A 20,899-nucleotide genomic window follows, 5' to 3' on the forward strand; every position below is an offset into this window, starting at 1 on the left:
CTAGAGGGCGCTGTGGACGCGCCTTTGGGAGCACCGGCTCAACCACAACGCGTATTATAATTCTCACAAATAGGGGTTGTAACTGTGATTAAAATTATTTAATAATACGAATACATCATAGGTTTAAAAAAATACATTAATTGTAAATGCGAAATTTCTGTAAGAAATAGTCGGGGTGCGGGACGTCACCCCGTACGCGCTGACGTCACCCGGCGTGGTTTCCATGGAAACGGAACTTGACAGCTGAGCGGTCGGAAAGTTCATAATCCAGTCCGCCCGGGCAGGGGCCGCCGCTTCGCTGCAAGGAAAACATGGTGAGTTTTATTTGTGTGTCTGTATGTCATTTTTACGGCCAGAACGATTTTATTTCATTTTATTTTATTTTATTTTATTTTATTTTATTTTATTTTATTTTATTTTATTTTATTTTATTTTATTCTATTCTATTTTATTTTATTTTATTTTATTTTATTTTATCCATTTTTTAAATTAGTTTTTTCATTGTCATTTTTCAACGATTTTCAAATAAAGTTTCAGTTAAAGTTAATAACGTCTGCCTCTGACCATGTGCAGGAATAGCCACTGGCTGCTGGAAAGCAATTTCCTTGTCATGATGAAAAGTTGAAATGGGTAGCCGAAGATGAACAACGTAGTGATAATCAAATTCTGGCATCATTTACCCTTTAGGGCAACCCTTATGTATATATTAATACATTTTTTCATGATATCTTTTGTTTTGCCTCACATCTTTTTAAAATCCAACAGTCCTATGGTCTTCACTGAACATTTATCAACCACAAATGAGTTCGCATGTTACTGATTTCCTGTTTTATGTGCTTATGTGAAATGTACCCGCTACTATTTGTCCTCGGGGAAATTACAAGCTAAACAAACAAAAGGGAAAAACATGGAAGGGAAACATTTTAAAATATGTATTTATTCCAAAGGGAAAAGGCCATAAGTAGATATATATAGATAATAAACATGGTGAGAACAGCCATGCAGATGCTGATTATCTAAAAAAAAAAAAAAAATGCCATTAATCATGGTCTATCTATAGCCTGAGCCAAAGCCTTTCTTACCACCTCCTTGAGACAAGCTGCTCCCAACGCACATGCCTAATCTTGGCCAATCAGAGCTTTTGTCCGTCTCCGTGCTCCGGTGTTTGCAACTGGCAGTCGGCTAATTCCCCGCGCTCAAAATGATTTTTACCGGGTCAGTGTTGAACCCGGGCACCATGTTCCTCATCCAAGTCCTGCACCCACGCCGTCCTCTGCGGGCGGAAGAGGCGGCGACTTGATAAAGAGACAGAATACGATTTGCCGGAGGTCACCGCGTTCACCTGAATGTCCTTCCCGTCTACGCACAGGGCCTGTTGTCCATTCTCAGGAGGTTGAAGCAGTCCCCGGATCAGGAGGTGCGCCTGCTGCTGCTCGGCCTGGACAACGCCGGCAAGACCACCCTGCTGAAACAGCTGGCCGCCGAAGACATCAGCCACATCACGCCTACACAAGTACAAACATGCACCATCTCAAACCCCTGTGCTTTTCTAAAGACCTTTTAACTCCTCAAAAGTCAATGCGACCCCTTGTTCTGCCTTGTCTTCCATCGATCAGGGCTTCAATATAAAAAGCGTCCAGTCGTCCGGCTTCAAGCTGAACGTGTGGGACATCGGAGGTCAACGCAAAATCCGCCCGTACTGGAGGAATTATTTCGAGAACACAGATGTGCTGGTAGGGTCCGTTAAGAAATACATAAGCTGCTTCTTCTAAGCTGCTCGGAGCGGCGGCGGGAAACTCAACAGTTGCCGGTTCAAACCCTCGCCCAGAGAGATTTTGTTGCCAGCGTGTGTCGTCAACATGATAATCAACCAGCTAATTGATCCTGTTTGACGGGTTGGCATCTTCGGTGGCAGCCTTCCGTGTGTGTGTGTGTGTGTGTGTGTGTGTGTGTGTGTGTGAGTGTGAGTGCCCACGTCTGTGTCTTTTTATCTTCGCCAGTGTTTTAGGCTGTAATGAACTGTACTGTTCCAAAAAAACATAAGGGAACACTTGAATAACACAATGTAACTCTAAGTCAATCACACTCTTGTGAAATCAAACCGTTATTTTAGTGTTCTCTTTATTATTATATTTTTTTTTTAGCAGTGTGTATTGTTGCCTAGTTGAAATAATCGCCTATGTCATTTAATCTACTTTTTCAGAAGACACAAAAAATTGAGCCGTATGTTGAATGAGGAGTTGATTGAGGCAAAAAAAAGAATTGTTAAAAAATGACTCAAGTGATTATTTTGAGAAATCGCAGATAAAATATATACATATATATATACATATATATACTGCACAAAAAAATAAAGGGAACACTTAGACAAGACGATGTAACTCCAAGTCAATCACACTTGTGTGACATCAAAGTGTCTACTTTGAGTGTGTCTACAAAGGGAAACAACAGATCTGTTGTGTAGGACTAGGTGTTGGTATCCCTTGATGAAATCATGCCTAAATTCATTTTGACTTATTTTAAGAAGATTAAATCAACATTGGATCAGCCTGAAGTGTGTTTTTACACTTTCATTTTGAGTGTGACTCCAAATCCAGACCTCCATGGGTTCATAGATTCGATTACCGTTGACCATTTTTGTGTGATTTTGTTGTTGGCGCATTAAACTATGTAAAGAATAATGTATTTAATAAGAATATTTCATTCATTCAGATGTAGGATATGTTATTTTATTGTTCCCTTTATTTTTTGTTTGCTCATCAACATGTGCACTGTTTGCAGATCTACGTGATTGACAGCTCAGACAGGAAACGCCTCGAGGAGACGAGTCAGGTGAGGTTACGCTTGCGGTTTCTTCGTCGCGCCGATTTTGCACTGCGAATGAATGATTCCGGACGTTCTCCGGATTTCGTCTGACAGTCGCGTCCCTGTCACTGCAGGAGCTGGCCGAGCTGCTGGAGGAGGGCGACCTGGCCGCCGTGCCGCTGCTGGTCTTCGCTAACAAGCAGGACCTGATGACGGCCACCCCGGCCTCCGAGCTGGCGGAGAGCCTCCATCTGCACACCGTGCGAGATCGCATGTGGCAGGTCCAGGCCTGCTCGGCGCTCACGGCGGAGGGCGTGCAGGTGAGCGCCGCGCACGCCATCTGCAAACAAGTAGCGCTAATTGGGGTCGACAGGCCGCGGGTGCCATGAAAGTAATCCTGAAGACTTAAAAAAAACATCAGCATCCACGGCTGTATGTAGATATAAATACGTTTTACCCGCAGTTACTCGAATCCCTTTCATATCAGTCGCTGAACGATTAGTTCGTTCAAGTCCCAAAAGGCCCGATGGGGTCGGAAGCTGGCGGCGACACGCCAAAGATATCCAGAGGTGGTTTTTATCTAAAAAGCTTCTGAAATCAAAATCATTTTCAAGTACATTTGAAAACGGTTAATCATAATTTTCCACTCTTGGGATCAATAAAGTTCATCTCATTCGATTTTGATGGCGCGTTAGATCGTTAGACATAAATGAGCAGCTACTAAAGAAGATATCCGGTGAATAATTGAAGATATTTGATAGATTTTTCTGGATTATTTGTGATTCTCATGGCTTGAACACAACATTTCACTCTTTATGTTATTTTTCCTCCCCCCAGGATGGCATGACCTGGGTCTGCAGAAATATAAAGTTTCGGAAAAAATAACCGGAGAAACGCCAGGCCCCCCTCGACCTCCCGGGGGGAACAGAATGAGCACTTTAAATTATAATAAACCACAAATACACCAATGGAGATTGTTTCAGTTTTCTTGTATAGTATCACGGAAGAATGTGCGTGAATACAATCAGTGAAATTGTATATATTGTATATATTACTCTTCTATTTGTACACAATTTACTTTTTTAAAGTATTCATTCAAATGTTGGAAAATAGAGATGATTATTGTCTCCAATAAAGAAAGAAAAGTAGAAACCTTCTTGTGTATTTGAGTCAGTAGTCCTTGCCTGTAATTCCCTTCTTTGACCGCTAGAGGGCGCCATTGCGCCGGCGTTGCCCCCACACGTATTTAATTACTATATTCTAAACAGTTTTGAAAGTTGTGCAATCCTGTCACATTTCATTCTCCAAGCGATGTGCAATTTAATCTATTACCAACCGCAAAGCTCGCGTTCGACAAATTGCCGAACGTTGTTCAAAGCGTAAAAAACAAGGCCGGCGTCAATTAATTGGGGTTCATTCGTGGAATGGGACGCATTTTGCACAATTACGCGTCGTTTTCCTTCCAGCCCCGCGCCGTGTTTTGCTGAGATACAGAAAAGGGATGGTTTTATGCATAAAAGCACATCGAGCGAGCGACCTCGGTACCTCCAGCGTTCACAATAACCTACATGGGAACACCTTGCCTACTCAATTACTCACCTTGTTCACCATGACTTACCACAAAGCAATTGCATTTTCTGCCTCTATTTTTTTTTCTGTTTTGTTTTGCAACACGTTTGCCACAAACCCCGCTAATCTGAACCGGCCGACCGCTCCGCTCTGGTCCAATAGGGCATTTACATACAAACCTTCTCCACGACTAATAGCTCTCCAATACAATTTGCATTTATATAGCCCACTTCATACCAACGTGATTTGGTGCCTTTGCCCATGATAAAATAAACCTCCTCCTTTGGCCTTGAGTTACTGCCCCGCTGCTGCTGCTGCTGCTGCTGCTGCTGCTGCTGCTGCAGAGCTCAAAGTTGGTTGATTTTAGTTCGGAGAGAGAGAAAGAGAGAGGGGGAAAAAATACCCGGAATCGATCAATGCAAATGTAAGGGCAAGGAATCGGTTATCAATCTGTCTGATGGGGGTCACCTGTCATACTGTAAAACCTGACACACAGCTTAACCGTTCACCTCCGGATCACCTGTTTCGCCCGGGATACGATGATTTCATTTGTTTTTCGGGTCAAAACGTGCCTCCGGGTGTCCGTTCGAAGTCAACAACAGGCGATTTTGGAAATGAGCGGGACACGTGAACGCATTAAATAAATGAAAACGGGACCGGGTCGGAATGTTTGATACGCGTGATTGGGATCAACGCGCACGTGTGTGGTGGAAGGTGTCTCATTCAAGAATTCACGGGGTAAATATTTAGCCGCGACGTTTTGTTTTTTCGGAAATCTGCAACCAGACGCCCCTCGGTTATCTGGTTAAAAAGCGCTTTCAATTTGCACTTCTACAAGGGTCTATGGAGCATACATGAAAGGAGAAAAGAGTAATGAACAAGGAAATGAAAGTCTGCCATGTGAAACTGGAAATAAAATGGCGCCTCTCCCCCTTTGGATTGCTTAATCATTAACATCGAATCCATGTGATAATCACCCAGCCAGTAAAAAATATACCCAATTACACACAGAAGTACCTGGATTGATCTCTCCAATTTGATCCGCCAGTAGCATGCGAGTCAGACGGCGGGCGCCGCGAAGAGCCTTTAAATTCCCAAATGAATAAAATTGGATTTGCCGAACGGAGGAGCGGAGGAGCGGATGGCGGGCGAGCCTTTCTCGTTAACTCTGCCTCCGTCCCCGGCGAGGTGAGGGGCAGTCAGGCCTGCAAAGGGCCATAAATCACGGGACTTTCCCAGCAGTTCGGCCCGGCGCGCCGGCCTCCCACGCGGGGAGGGGGGCGGGCGGACGAAGGGCGGCGGGTCTGATTGACTCGCCGCGGGCCGCGGAGAGGAAAGAGGGTGAGAGATACCCCGTGACTTAATTACAGAAGCCGTGCATCCCTGCGTTCCACGCCGCGGTCACTCAGCTGTTGCGGCGGCGGCGGCGCGGGAAGAGTGCACTTTTGCTGTACACCACACTCATATTGCACAATTTTGTAAAGTAATTTTTTTTAAATATATATTATTCACTTTTTCTCTCTTTTTTTCCTTTACATTTTTATGTATGCGTTTATCTATTTTTTTTTTTTTATTTATTTGTTTGTTTTTTACTTTACTCTTGATGTTGCTGCTACCCCATGTGCCTTGCAATTGGCCCTCGGAGAGAAACAAAGTTTTTCTGATTCTGGTATCACCCCTTCATGCCATGTGTATAACATGTCTATTTATTTTTATTTTTATCCCGTATACACGCCGAGCCGGGAGATCTCATTGCATAAATTTAGCAAAAAATTGCTAAATTAAGAATCTCGATTGATTCTTGACTCTTTGATTTTTAAAACAGTAAGCGACCGTCAAAATATAAACGTGACGATGGCTCGCCAAAGCATTCAAGCAATGCAGAGCTAATGCAGAATTATTTTCCTGCTTGAAGAAATAAATCTTATTTAAGCATATTGCTATATTTCTGTCCTCTGTCGCATCATTTGGGACGGTTTGTTCACGTAAACAAAGTTGACGCTAGCATTAGCAGTGTTAGCTCGGCTGCTGAGAGGAACAACTAAAGCGCTGCATGACAATAATGCAATAACATCCCATTCAATCACACATCATATAGAGATATACTGTATTTTCCGGACTACAAGCCGCTATTTTTGTCCCGTGCTTAAATAACGACGCAGCTAAATTATTGGTTTTTCTTCTCTAACAGCCATCAGGGGGCGCTCTCTCGGAAAGTGCGAAAAGGAGACGCCAATTTTTCACGCAGTCATTGCAAAACGCAGCACGATACGCAAAATATAAAGTTTTTGCAGCAGTGGGATTCGTGCATTTAAAGCGGCCCGTGCATTCAGAGCATCCTTTTCTGAGGTCTGCAAGTGGATCCAAACACGGTGAAAGAACCCACGTGAAGACAACAGCATAACATTTGCCTCCAGATGAACGTGACATTGCGAGCGACACCGACAGAGAGACTGAAAAGGTGCGTGACGGAGATTTTCTGAGGCTCTTCAACTCCGACACTGAAGAAGAAGAAGACTTCATTGCACAGGAGGAGGACGAATAAAGCCATCAATGACTTTTCTGTTTTGTTTGATCAGCCATTTGACTGCTGTGTATGTAAATAAATGGTTACGAAATCTTTTTGTGTCAATACAATGCGGAAAAAAAATAAAGGGAAGACTAAAATAACACATTCGAGATCTGGATGGATCTGGAAAAACACACTTCAGGCTGATCCAGCGTTGATATAATGTCTTTAAAAGCTGTCGAAATGAATCCACGTTGCTTCCTAAGTTTGATTTCACACAAGTGGGATTGACTTGGAGTTACATTATGTTGTTTAAGTGTTCCCTTTATTTTTTTGGAGCAATATATCTCACTTCACAACGTGGATATCTGCGGCTTGTAGTCCAATGCGGCTAAAATATGTAAATATATTTTTGTCTTTTTAACAGTGGACCACATATATAGACAGACAACTGTTCACTCACTCATATCGGGGCAATTTTTCCCCATTTTTTTACAGTTAATCTGCTGCATGTATTTGGACTGTTCAGGAATGCAACATGGAACCTTCTCGCTGCAAGGAGGAAGCGCTAACCTTTATTCTTGTCCGAATCTTGAGTTTCTTCACTCGAATACATTTCAGTAGTCGAAGCCTCTCGGATGAGGAGCAGCTTTCGACAGAGATTTCGACAAGAAGCCACCAGGACATGGATGACTGAGAACCTCCACAGACTTGTTTTATTAATTTTCCTACACAGGAGAGACACTTGGATTAATTTGTATTTTTTTAATTTCACTTTATTTATTTGTAATTTATCAGTGGTTGCTAACAGAATATTTCAGAATCATACATGTGTGCCTATGTAGGAAAGTCTCTCAAATATATTTTTTTAAATTGAATTTTATTCATATTTAATTTATCAATAGTTTCTAACAGAATATTTCAGAATCAGACATGCGCGCCTATGCAGGAAAGACTCTCAAATTAACTCTTTTTTTTAAATTTTATTTTATTTATTTATTTCATTTATCAAGAGTTTCTAACACAATATTTCCGTCACACAGCACACAGGAGAGACTCTGAAATTATTATTACTTTTTTTTAATTGTATTTTATTGATATTTAATTTATCGCTAGTTTCAAACAGAATATTTCAGAATCAGACATGTACGCCTACGCAGGAGAGAATCTCAAATCATTATTATTTTTTATTTAATTGTATTTATCTTTAATTTATCAATATATTTTCTTACAGAATATTTCAGAATCACACCTGCACGCCTACACAGTAGAGACACTCGGATTAATTTGTGCTTTTTTCTTTATTTTATTTTATTTTGTTTTATTTTATTTTATTTTATTTTATCTTATCTTATTTTATTTTATTTTATTTTATTTTATAAATAGTTTCTTGCAGAATGTTTCAGAATCATACATAAGTGTCTTCGCAGGAGAGACACTCAAATTATTATTATTATTATTATCTTTAATTGTATTTAGTTTATCTTTAATTTATCAATATTTTCCAACGGAATATTTCAGAATCAAAATACTTTATTGATCCCCCAGTGGGGGATATTGCATTTTGTTGAAAGCAGCTCCTGAAACAGAGTCAAGTGGGAAAGAATCAAAACAGAACTCTATAAAAAAAATAAAAAATAAAATAAAAAGAACAGTAAAGACGAAAAAGAAATAAATAAAAAGATAACATTAAAATTAAAAATATTGTAAAAATATTTCCCCATCAACGGAACAATCCGTGCATTGCTGGCCACTCTTTCCCGGGCACGAGCGTCGGACGGAGGCCTCCCAGAGTTCACCTCCTAAAATAGCTCCACCCAAAAAAAAAAAAAAACAAGCCGCCGTAACTGAAGTGAACCCCGTCTCTCGCGACGGCGACGGCGTCTCTGCAGCCCTGCTCCCGAGCCAATCCTTTATGATTAACCAGATAAGTGCTGCGGGTGGATGATAAAACAAACAGCAAATGTCCACATTCCTCTCATAGCTTCTTTGATGTGTGTGTGTGAGAAAGAGAGAGTGTGTGTGTGTATGTGGGGAGGAGGAGGGGGGGGTATCTGCCTCTCTGGGGCAATAGTCCTGCTCGCTATAATCAGACTGCAGAGTCATAAACGGCCGGGGATTGTAAAAATGTTGAGATGGGGTTGGGAGGGTGGCAGAAGTTCGCACCTCGGAGCAGGTCAAGGCGTGGAGGGCCTGGTCTTTGGAGGGGGGGCCGGCGGGGGATGGGGGACCCCCGTTTGATGCGGCGGACGGAGAGGGGATGGTGTCGAAAGAGGCTGATCGTTTCGACGATAATACTGTTATTTTAGGAAATGCAGCACTGCTGCAAAAGGCGTAGCAGAGGCCGCTATTCCTAAGGATACTTCCGAGGAACAACCTCACCCGGAAGACCTCAATGTCCTTTTTATCCTGGATCTCACGGTGGTTCTCCAGCTGCACGGTAGCAGAGGAACATAAACACGGCTCGGAAAAAAATGATCGGTCATCCTGAGCCGTCACTTGAGCCCACAGCATCCTCGGACATCCGTCCCACACCGGCCACCACCTGCTCCGACTGTCGCCACCAAGGAGGCGGTTTTGGACAATCAGGGCAAAAACAAATAGTTTTTTACCCCAAAAATTGCACTAAATTTGGCACATTACTCAACACTTGAACCTCACATACAATGCAATAAATCTTTTTTTTTTTTACTTCTTTAATTTTTCTTTCTACATACTTTTCTATTTATTCTTCTAGATCTTACATATATATATATTTTTTTTTTAATTTAATTTGTTCTTATATCTCTAACCTAGAGATGCTGCTATCATTGTGTTGTGCTGCATCCTGCTTTTTAATATTTTCTGTTTTTGTTTCCATTGAACCTGAGCGATGCTATCTCTAAATTTCATTGCGCTCCATGTAATGATAATAAAAGTCTTGAATCCTTGAATTGAATCTTTGAATCATGTGACCATAAGGTACACCGCATTATAAGGCGCAATATCAATGAAAAGGTCTATTTCTTTACATACACTGTTCCGTGTTAAAAGGCACATGATAAAACATATGTTATATAAAGTGAAACAAAACAGTCAGTTTAGTTCATCTCATTCATCTCGCTTTGTTCCCTCGGAAACGCTTTTTGGTCGTATTTATTTGGCGCATTTCATTTGCTTGCTTCGTCCACGTCTGTACCATTGATTTATTAATTCATACTGAATTCTCCCGCAGCTGCTCTATTAACATTTAATAATATACTTACAATTTGCAAAGTTCTGTGCAGTAATTAATTAAATGTATATATGTATATATGTATATATATATATTAAATGTGTGTGTATATATATACATATATATATTTAATAAATTACTTCACAGAATTTTATATACAATATATATATATAAACTTTATTTATTTATTATTTCTATAAATTATATATATACATATATATACACACATACATACATATATCAATTTTATAAATTACTGCACAGAATTATAAATATGAAATATTTATATATGTATATAATAAATAAATTATATATTTTTATATAAAATATACATATAAATTTAATAAATTACTGCACATGATTAGGTATATAAAATATATATATAAAATAAATACATTTTATTTATTTATATAAATTATATATATGTATGTATGTATTTTATTTTTTTAATTCTTTAATGTTAACAATTTGATACTGCTACCCGATGTGTCCCCAAATTGCACCGCAGGGACAAATAAAGTTTATTTTCTGAATCTGACATTCCCGTGATCTACTGTGCAACTCGTATCCCTGAGTTCTCAACATTTTTGGTAATATTCTGTTGAAGCACATCATGTATTGGTATTACAAAAAGTGGCGGCGGTAAGCCAACTACATACTGTTGTCTGATTGGTCTATCGTTGCCAGCGCTAGCGGGCACCACAGTTAGTGCGAGGTTGGAACAAGCTTGTATTCCAGAACTACATAATTAGTTATCTAACATTTGATGTTGCAGCCCATATTCAACCAAGGGCCGATATTAAAAAACGTCCCGTGTCCGGTGGGAACGGTCCGACAATCAATCAAGCGCAGCGGCTTCGTTGCTTAGTACTAAACATTTTGACAGATGTTTAAGTGCAGTGCACCAGATAAAATTGGATCGAAGCAAAACAAGACCTCTTACACAAGGCGCACGGCTGATTTTTGAGAAAACGTAAGGATTTTAAGTGTGTCTTATAGTGCCAAAAAAATGGTAGATCATGTCCTGAATGCCAGCAAGTATCTGTTCTATCGGTCCGGGTGGCTGAGGAGCTCAATGGACTGGATTCAGAACTTTGGATGAGCTCCTCGGTTGATGCAAACATGTCCCACAAATAGATCCATCATTTTAGATAAGATAAGATAAGATAAGATAAGATAAGATAAGATAAGATAAGATAAGATAAGATAAGATAAGATAAGATAAGATGAGATGAGATAAGGTAAGATAAGATAAAGACAAAGGTAAAATAAGATAAGTTTGAATGAGATAAAGATAAGATAAGCTAAAGATAAGATTGCATGAGATAAGATGCGATAAGATGCGATGCGATGCGATGCGATAAGCTAAGCTTAGCTAAGCTAAGCTAAGCTAAGATAAGCTAAGATAAGATAAGATAAGATAAGATTAGATAAGATAAGATAAGATAAGATAAGATGAGATAAGGTAAGATAAGATAAAGACGAAGGTAAAATAAGATAAGTTTGAATGAGATAAAGATAAGATAAGCTAAAGATAAGATTGCATGAGATAAGATGCGATAAGATGCGATAAGATGCGATAAGATGCGATAAGATGCGAAAAGCTAAGCTTAGCTAAGCTAAGCTAAGCCAAGCTAAGATAAGCTAAGATAAGATAAGATAAGATAAGATAAGATAAGATAAGATAAGGTGAGATGAGATAAGATCAGATGAGATGAGATAAGGTAAGATAAGATAAAGACGAAGGTAAAATAAGATAAGTTTGAATGAGATAAAGATAAGATAAGCTAAAGATAAGATTGCATGAGATAAGATGCGATAAGATGCAATGCGATAAGATAAGCTAAGCTTAGCGAAGCTAAGCTAAGCTAAGCTAAGCGAAGCTAAGCTAAGATAAGATAAGATAAGATAAGATAAGATAAGATAAGATAAGATAAGATAAGATAAGATAAGATATATATAAATATAACAACAACAACAAGGCTAAAAATATCAAACAAGACCTCTGGATGGTGTGTGAGCCTGGAGGTCTGAGGTGGAACGGCGCCTGGTCCTCCATCTCCCGGCCGTCTACGACTTACTTAACCGTTCAAATCACGGCTATTGGAAAGCAGTCATGTCCGATAGACAATAACACGGCTAAAACCGAAGGCCGTGAATCAATAGCCGAACGAGCGGCGTCGCCGTCTTCGCCGGCGCGGGGGGGCGGGGGGGTCAAAGGTCACACTCTTGACCCTCCGCCGACCCCGTTGACCTCCGGAGGAAATAACACCCGCCGCCATCCGAAACGTCGGCAAATTGACCGGTCGCCCTTATCGCTCGACAGATTCGGTCCGATTCTCGCCGTCTCTGCCGCCCCTCCCGGAACTCTCATACTCACACTCATAATTTGACTTTTTATCACCTTTCAGCGGAAGGGAGGCCCGGAGCCATCTGTCATTACGCGGCGCGCTGACAGCTCCTCACACATGCGTGGCTTTCTACATTTGACTCAATCCATTGGCTTACTTTGCTGTAACCGATTCAATATTCCTCAAATGAGCCGGCCGATCTATGTACACGGCGCGCTGGATGAGATGATCTATAGCACAGCCTTAATAGATTTCCCAAGCCTCAGAGACTGGCTACGTTAGGTGCATAATTTGTGCAATAAAAACACAATTACTCATCGGCTTCCGCTGACTATCATTCACGTATTTGTGCGTGTAGCGAGGACGCTCGCGCTGTCGTGACGGCCACCACGATTGGCCGCTTCTACGCCGGACGGACGCTTGTGATTGGTGGATTAAAGTTAGCTCAGGGAGTTGGAGGATAGCGGTGTTTTTCCTCTTCGTGACGGTTTCAATTTTTTGGAATAAAACGAAGATCATGCATCCAAACGGTCACGAACAAATTAACAAATTTATGAAATGTATTAAATTTATTTAGTCTCTCAATTCCCATATCAAAAAGAGACAAACAACCATTCAACCCTTTTGAGATTTAAAATGAATCAAAACGGCATATAGCTTTTTTTTTAGCCTTTATGCTATGTATAAACAAAATATATGTTGCAGTTTTTTTTAAATCAACAAACTGCAGAGAAAATGAATATTACATTTCTGCATGCAACAAAACATTTTGAACTCAGAAAAAAGACGTTGGGTTGAAGGTTACTTTAAAGCAAAATAAGAATAAGAATAAGAATAAGAATAAGAATAAGAATAAGAATAAGAATAAGAATAAGAATAAGAATAAGAATAAGAATAAGAATAAGAATAAGAATAAGAATAAGAATAAGAATAAGAATAAGAATAAGAATAAGAATAACTTTATTTATCCCAAAGGAACTTATTGTACCAGTTACAAGAAAAATGTAACAATAATAAATAAAAGTAGAAAAATGGTATAAACAGTAAAAAAAAAAAAAAAGGGAGAATAAGAAATACAAATAAGCTATAAAGTGACTTAAGTAACAGGTGAAAACTATTAAGTGTCTTAATCAACAAGTGATAGATAAGGAGTGCACAAGTGTATGAAATTTGAGTTCTTATGTATTTAAGAAAAAAAATTGAATTATCCTCCGGCAGCAAACCAAAAATGCCATCCTCTCTCTGCGTGCTGTCATCCTTTTACTGGCACGTGCAGAAAAAGCAAGAAAAATATTTGGACACGTTTTATTAAGATGTGAAAGATCGCCATAATCTTCAAATTGATTTAAAATGACATATAAAAAAATGAACAAATTAAAATAAAATACATTTTAATTAAATGCTGGTTAATTATTATTTTGGTCCGGGGGGCCGGACCAGTAAAATCATAACCTAGATGTAACACTAAGTCCAAATTTTTCCTTTGTTTTAGTGTAAAGGAGGTAAACAGTTAACGATAAATTCTATATATGTAATGAACTGTTCCTCTAAAAACATACATGACAAATTAATACTAAAAATGAACATTGAAAAAGAATTGATGAAATTATACCCTGAAAGTAATAAGTCAAAAGAGAAAATCTTGTCACTGTGGGAAAATTTGCCACTAGAATTTATTAGAAAATGGATTAATAGCATGTATAAGAGGAGGTATCATGTTTACAAGGCTAATGGTGGCTATTCTGGGTATTAGATCACTCCTTTTAATTTTGCCCATTTTGTCTTGATATCATTTTTTTTTATAGAAATAAGAAAAGAAGAGATCCTTTTAAAGTGACACTAGACATTTTTTTCATCAAAAAATCATTTTACTTTCAAATGTTGAAGCAAAAAATACATTGCAAAGTTCCTTTTTCATTTTTGTTCCTGCCCGTTTTTTTTTTGTTTTTTTTTGAAACCCACTATATAAAACCCCAGATAAAAAGATGAGAAAAAAACTTGTACAACTAACAACAAACACAAAGATTTGATTTCAGGCAGGGGGCCTCAAAATATTGTTTAGGGGGCCCCAATTGGCCCGCGGGCCACGAGTCTGACACCCCATAGGGGATTTTTTTTGTGACAGCAGCATAACAGTTATAATATCAATAATAATGATTATAAATATAAATATAAATATAAATATGCAATAATTCATCCTCTGATTCAAGCATCATATAGTCATATAACCCTAACAACCATTCACAAGTCATGTAGAGGTATACAATTATTCACCATCTCATTTGCATATAAGATAAGATAAGATAAGATAAGATAAGATAAGATAAGATAAGATAAGATAAGATAAGATAAGATAAGGTAAACTTTATTGATCCCCATAGGAGATTTTTTTGTCACAGTGTATCAGTTACAGTATCAATGAATATGATTATGAATGTAAATATAAATATACGCGTGCAACAATCACCCTCTCATTCAAACATCATGTAGTCATGCAACCCGTTCACAAGTCATGAAGAGATATACAATTATTCAAATGTCTCATTCAAATGTCATATTTGCATGCAACAATTCACCTTGTCATTGTCACGTCAAACAAACACGTGATTCAAAGATTCACCCTTTCATTCACACGTCATATAGAGACATTCCCTGCCATATAAGACATACAACTATTCACGCCCCCTTCGACCGTAAACAACCCAATATAAAAACTGCAAACTTCCATCATAAATCCCGGAGAAGCCGCAAACAGCGAAGCAGCCGCTCATGTTTTCAAAAGAACCGCAAACCCCGTCGTTGGATATTAAACAATAATGCATCTTTGCAGCAGCGGCTCGCGTGGGTTTCATTGAGGGGGTAAATTTCACTCCCGGTCGTAATGGCAAAGTGTGTGTGTGTGTGTGTGTGTGTGTGTGTATGTAACGTCCTGTCCGGCCGACCCGCCGAGCCCGGCCCAGGGAGGCAGATGCGGCGTGGAAAACACAGAAATATTGTTTGTGTGTGTGTTTTTTTTTTTTTTATTATTTTGTTGATATGTCCCTGCCTTTTATGGCCTGCGATCAAGCCTTTATTTTTTTTTCTCCTTTTCCCCCCCCCTGCAAGTGCCAGAGAGGGTAAAAGAGAGGGAGAGAAAGAGAGTGTTCTCAATTTCCCTCTAAAAAGAAAATTCATTTGCAGTTGCTAATGTAATGTCATCGTTGTGTTTACTGAGCGTGGATGATGTATAGGGGATGTTGCATTGAGTGAGACTGCTTAATGATGCATAGAATTAAGTCTGTGGCTTTCAGCTGAGCTCCCCTCTCCCTCTCTCACACACACACACACACACCTCTTCCTGAACACACACTCTTCCTCTCGCCCTCCTTCCTTTTTTTTTTTTTTTTTTTTTTACCTCTCTCTTGGTTTAATCCCCACCCAGCTCCTCCTCCTCCTCCTCCTCGCCAACCTCTCTCTGTCGTGGACTGTTGGCCACACGTTGCTCTGTGCTCTGTTGCCTAACTCCATCAATCACCACGAAGGGGGAGAATGTGTGTGTGTGTGTGTGTGTGTGTGTGTGTGTGTGTGTGTGTGTGTGTGAAGGGGGGGGGGGGGTGATAAAAAGAATAAAAATAAGATATGGTTGGGGAAAAAATGAACGGGATGAAAACACACACACACACACACACATCGGGGTGGAGAGAGACGCCGCGTGGAATCGGTTTTTTGGAAACCTGGAGGGAAGAGAGCAAACGAGTGGGGAGAGCGCCGCTCGCATTTAACGGCCCTCTGCACAGCGCCGTTTCCAAATAAGTGCCTCCACGCCGCGCCAACACAGGAATGCACCGGTGTTATTCCTGGCTGCAGTCAGGATTGGAAGTGTGTGTGTGTGTGTGTGGAGGGGGGGTGTCGGCGCCGGACGCGGTAATGATGATGATTACGACGATGTGATTTCGGCGCTTGTGCTAACGGTTATTACCTGAGCATGATGACACCTTAAGTGGGGAAGAGAGCTGAGCGGGGAGGTTTTTTTTTTTGAAGTTGAATGGCTTGCAAGGGCAAATAAATACTCTGCGGTTTTTAAGTGGTTACGCCCCGAAATTGACCGGCTCTTGTTTGCTCCCCGAAATGTCCTTTTAATACTAATCGTCGAAAGTTCTCCCTTCGAGACGCGGGTTGAATATCGACCGCGCTTTTGATTTCGGAAGTAGGTTGCAGCTTGTAGCCGATTGATTTATTGGCGCTATCGTTTACGCTGCTCGGTAGCTGAGAGTTGTCGAGGCAGAAGGACGCCAACGTTCAGCACGTTTCCTCGCCGAACGCTCGCTCCCGTGGATCATCTTGTGGTCCAGACCCCGAAAGCGTCATCAGGTGCCATATAAATAACATTTGACTTATTAGCATGAAACAGTGTTCACGACAAAATAAAGAATACTGTTAGCTATATTATTGCTAAGCTACATTTATAGCGCTGGGTTCGTATTTATACAGCAGTAGCTACTCTTAGCTCATTTCTGCTGGGACTTTTGACCGGGATTAGCGTTTGTTCGCGACAAAGCCGTCACATAGTATTTAGCTTGATGTCTGCAAGCATAGCATGAAACCCAAGAGTCCAAGGGACATTTCGAAAACGAGCAAACTAAAGAAATCGTCCACATTAGGCATTTTAGGCGTAGCATTGGGCCCAAGAGAGCAAACAGATGCGGGTGTTTGTCCAGTTGCAAACAAGAGTTAACAAACTACTAACAAAATGCTTCCGCTTACCACACACACACACCCTGCCAATCACACACATTATAATGAAACAAATCAAATCGCAGAAACTCGCCTAAATCAACATTATTTTGAACTTTTACAGCAAAGCGGCTCATTCGGGGCAAATAGATTCCACATGAAAAGGACACAGAGTTGAAATAAAAGTCAGAAGGTCCTCCTGCTGCTTCTCTGTATTTTCTTCCTCCTGCTTTGACGTCCGACGGGAATCGCTGCCCATTCGTCTCCAAGAAGGTCCATTAACGCGTCAGCCGTGACAGATTTTTGCGCCCGAAATGACCGCGTGTGGTTATATTCTATCACAGTCGGCGCCGAGCTGGTAGCGAGGAGGGCATTCCTCCAATCAGAAGGTTGGCGGTTCGATTTGATTCTTGGTATGCTGAAGTGTTTGTTTTTTTTAAACCCAAACCATCTGAGGGATTCGGTGTAGACTCCAGAATGGAGATAGGAGGTGCCCAGAGCCGTGACTGCTCTAAAACTAATTGACGGAAAAGTGTCAGCTGGTTTCAGCTGCATGCTAACACAACGCTAATGAGACATCAGAGCGTCCAAGCTAGAAAAAATAGCATGTAATGGATGCATGTACTGTATGTATGCAGGTACACTATGTTCATTTTGTATCTATGTAAGAGCTGTAATGCAGCGGCCCCCAATCTTTTGTTGTACCAGGGACCAGTTTTATGTATGAAAATGTTTCGCAGGGACTCAACGAATAAAAACTTTTGTTGGTTCACAGTATTTAATCTGAATATAACTATTGCACTTTCATGAACGGAAAGGTGGACAAGACAGTGGTGAGATCAGCGATGCTGTATGTTCTAGAAGCAGTGACAAGGACCAAAAGACAGGAGGCAGAGCTGGAGGTCACAGAGATGAAGATGTTGAGGTTCTCTTTGGAAGTGACCAGGATGGAGAGGATCGGGAATGAGTCCACCAGAGGAACAGCATGTTAGATGTTTGGGAGAGAAAAGATGGTTGGGTCATGCAAAGAGGAAGGAGAGTGAATTGGAAATTGACGCTGCCAAGTAGGAGGTTAGGAGGAAGACCAAAGAGAAGATTTATGGAGGTAGTGAGAGAGGATGTGAAGTTAGTTTTTTTTAATAGGGTTGGATGGAGAAGGTTGATTCACTGAAGGGAAAAGCCGAAAGGAGAAGAAAAAGACAACAATTACACTTTATACTGTGATCTGTAGAAAGAGGAAAATCTAGAGAGGTGGAGGTATGCTCTGGAGAGGAGAGGAATGAAGGTTAGTCGCAGCAAGACAGAGTACATGTGTGTGAATGAGAGGAACCCGGGCGGAACGGTGAGGCTACAGGGAGTGGAGATCAAGAAGGTGGAGGATTTCAAGTACTTAGGGTCAACAGTCCAGAGCGTAGGAGAGTGTGGACAAGAGGTGAAGAGACGGGTTCAAGCAGGTTGGAATGGGTGGAGCAAAGTGTCAGGGGTATGAAGAGATAGAAGAACATCAGCCAGAAACAAAAGAAAGGTGGACAAGACAGTGGTGAGACGGTCTACAAACAGTTACAATGACAAAAATACAGTAGGCAGAGCTGGAGGTCACAGAGATGAAGATGTCGAGGTTCTCCTCGGGAGTGACCAGGATGGATAGGATCAGGAATGAGTCCATCAGAGGGACGGCTAGATGTTTTGGAGAGAAGGTCAGAGACAGTTGGGTCATGGACAGAGGAGGGAGAGTGAATATATTGGTAGACAGATGCTGGAATTGGAGGTCTAGAGGAAGACCAAAGGGAAGATTTATGGACCACAGTGAGAGAAGATATGAGGGTAGTGGGTGTGAGAGAGGAGGATCCAGAGACTAGGGTTAGATGGAGAAGGTGGATTCTCTGTGGAGACCCCTGAAGGGAAAAGCCCATTAAAAAACAAGATTTTGTAATAGGGGTGCAGGACATGTATGACCGAGACAAAGTGATATCTGAGATGGTTTGGACATTAACACTACTCTTATCATGTTTAAACAATGGTGAGGATCTGGGTAGAAGGTTGCTGAAGGTGGAGCTGCCAGGCAGGAGGTCTAAAAGAAGACCAAAGAGAAGATTTACAGATGTAGTGAGAGAGGATAGGAAGTTAGTGGGTGTGAGAGAGGAGGATCCAGAGGTTAGATGGAGAGGGTTGATTCACTTTGGCGACCCCTGAAGGGAAAAGCCCAAAGGAGAAGAAGATCGGGCCATTACAATCATTTTGCACTTTAACTCCTCAGAGTTAAGTGTGGCAGTAAGGCAAAGGCCGAAAAAGTCGTTTTTTCAAAATAAGATCCGGAAAGTCTCATGAATGATCCGGAAGGTTGACCAGTACCAAATGATCCACGGACCGGAGTCTGGGGACCCCTGATGTAATGAACGCCTGTGCTGTATGTATGCATTTACAATATGTATGTATATACTGTGTGTATGTACAGTATGTATGTGGTTACGGTATGTATTTTCTGCACGTATGTAATGTATGCATGTAAATACTGTATGAATGCATGGACTTATTTATGAAGATATTTTACAAATATTTATTTTTTATTGTTTACTGAGAGTAATTTTTTTTCCCAATTTCTTTAAAAATTCAGGTCAATTCTACGCTCAAAATGTGTTCATCGCATAAATAAAATGTAATTCTCTCTGTAGCACTTTGTGGATTTCATAAAAAACACACCACACACTTGTTTATATAAAGTGTAAAGGTAATAAAAAGCAATATATACAGCGGTACCTTTATTTTAGATGAAAAAGTAATAGGTCCAAATGGCTCTTTGTTAAAGGTTGCCGACCCCTGACTTGGATAGTTTGATTATTGATTGGGTTTCTCAACCTGACAATATAAAAGGATTGATGTTGCAACTGGTAAATATAATTTTTCCAACCATCTGGATTTAAATGAGTAAAAAAATCAGCTTTATTTAACATTAAGGAGTACTTACATTTAATTTACAATGCATTTAGTAACAATTACACTGTTACCGTTACATGTGGCCCTTTGAGGACAACCATTATGCTGATGCAGCCCTCGGTGAAAATGAATTTGACAGAACTATTTAAAAAATTTTTTTAAAAACGGCGGGTGCGAGACGCCTGGCGCTGTCCGGCGAGCCGCCGGCCTGCACGCCATCTCCCGCCATCCCGCCATCCCGCCATCCCGCCCCTTCATCTCTGTCTCCATTTCCCTCTCTCTCCTCTCACTCACTCGGCGTTGTGATCCGCCTGTCCGCCCCATTCATCATCCCGCCACTCCACACACACACACACACACACACACACACACACAGAATTATTATTTCTTTGATGTGTTACAAGTGGAAAACAAATCCATTTTTCTGACCGCCAATTTATCATTTGGAATGGGGGAGTCACACTTGAGTTGTAGGGGCGACCACATTTTCCCAATTCCAACTTGCACAAGGCGCCATGTGTGTGTGTGTGTGTGTGTGTGTGTGTGTGTGTCTGTCTAATATATCTGTAAGAGGTTCTGCATATGAAATGAATGCATTGCAGCTTTGTGCAAAATGTGAGATTATCAGGGAATCAGAGGTAGAAAAGGAATGATGGGATCGGAGAGGAGAGAGTGTGTGTGTGAGAGAAAAGAGAGAGAGAAAAGAGAGAGAGAGAGAGAGAGAGAGAGGGCTTCCCTCTTCTTTGAGTCACCCTTCTTCACCTAACGTCTGTGATAATTTATCACTCCTCCTGGCTCGGCTGA

The 20,899-nt window shown here is 40.7% G+C and overlaps 1 protein-coding gene across 1 annotated transcript; it reads left to right on the plus strand.

Moving 5' to 3' along the window:
* The first annotated feature begins 248 nt into the window (after window positions 1-248).
* Window positions 249-3,952, plus strand: LOC147230917 (ADP-ribosylation factor-like protein 3). Its single transcript, XM_086153037.1, has 6 exons — window positions 249-314; window positions 1,370-1,513; window positions 1,617-1,733; window positions 2,782-2,832; window positions 2,940-3,125; window positions 3,643-3,952. The coding sequence occupies exons 1-6, from the start codon at window positions 312-314 to the stop codon at window positions 3,688-3,690; spliced, it is 549 nt and encodes a 182-aa protein (XP_086009163.1). The 5' UTR covers window positions 249-311; the 3' UTR covers window positions 3,691-3,952.
* Window positions 3,953-20,899: the final 16,947 nt, after the last annotated feature.

The sequence above is a fragment of the Fistularia commersonii genome, chromosome 9 (assembly GCF_037954325.1).
Source record: "Fistularia commersonii isolate RoL2024-O1a breed Wild chromosome 9, RoL_Fcom_v1.0, whole genome shotgun sequence".
NCBI lineage: Eukaryota > Metazoa > Chordata > Actinopteri > Syngnathiformes > Fistulariidae > Fistularia > Fistularia commersonii.

Excerpts from the sequence above, each read along its gene's own strand:
- LOC147230917 (XM_086153037.1), top strand. Across the intron at positions 1,734-2,781 it reads TCGAGAACACAGATGTGCTG|ATCTACGTGATTGACAGCTC; the intron begins GTAGGGTCCGTT and ends CACTGTTTGCAG. Across the intron at positions 3,126-3,642 it reads TCACGGCGGAGGGCGTGCAG|GATGGCATGACCTGGGTCTG; the intron begins GTGAGCGCCGCG and ends TCCTCCCCCCAG.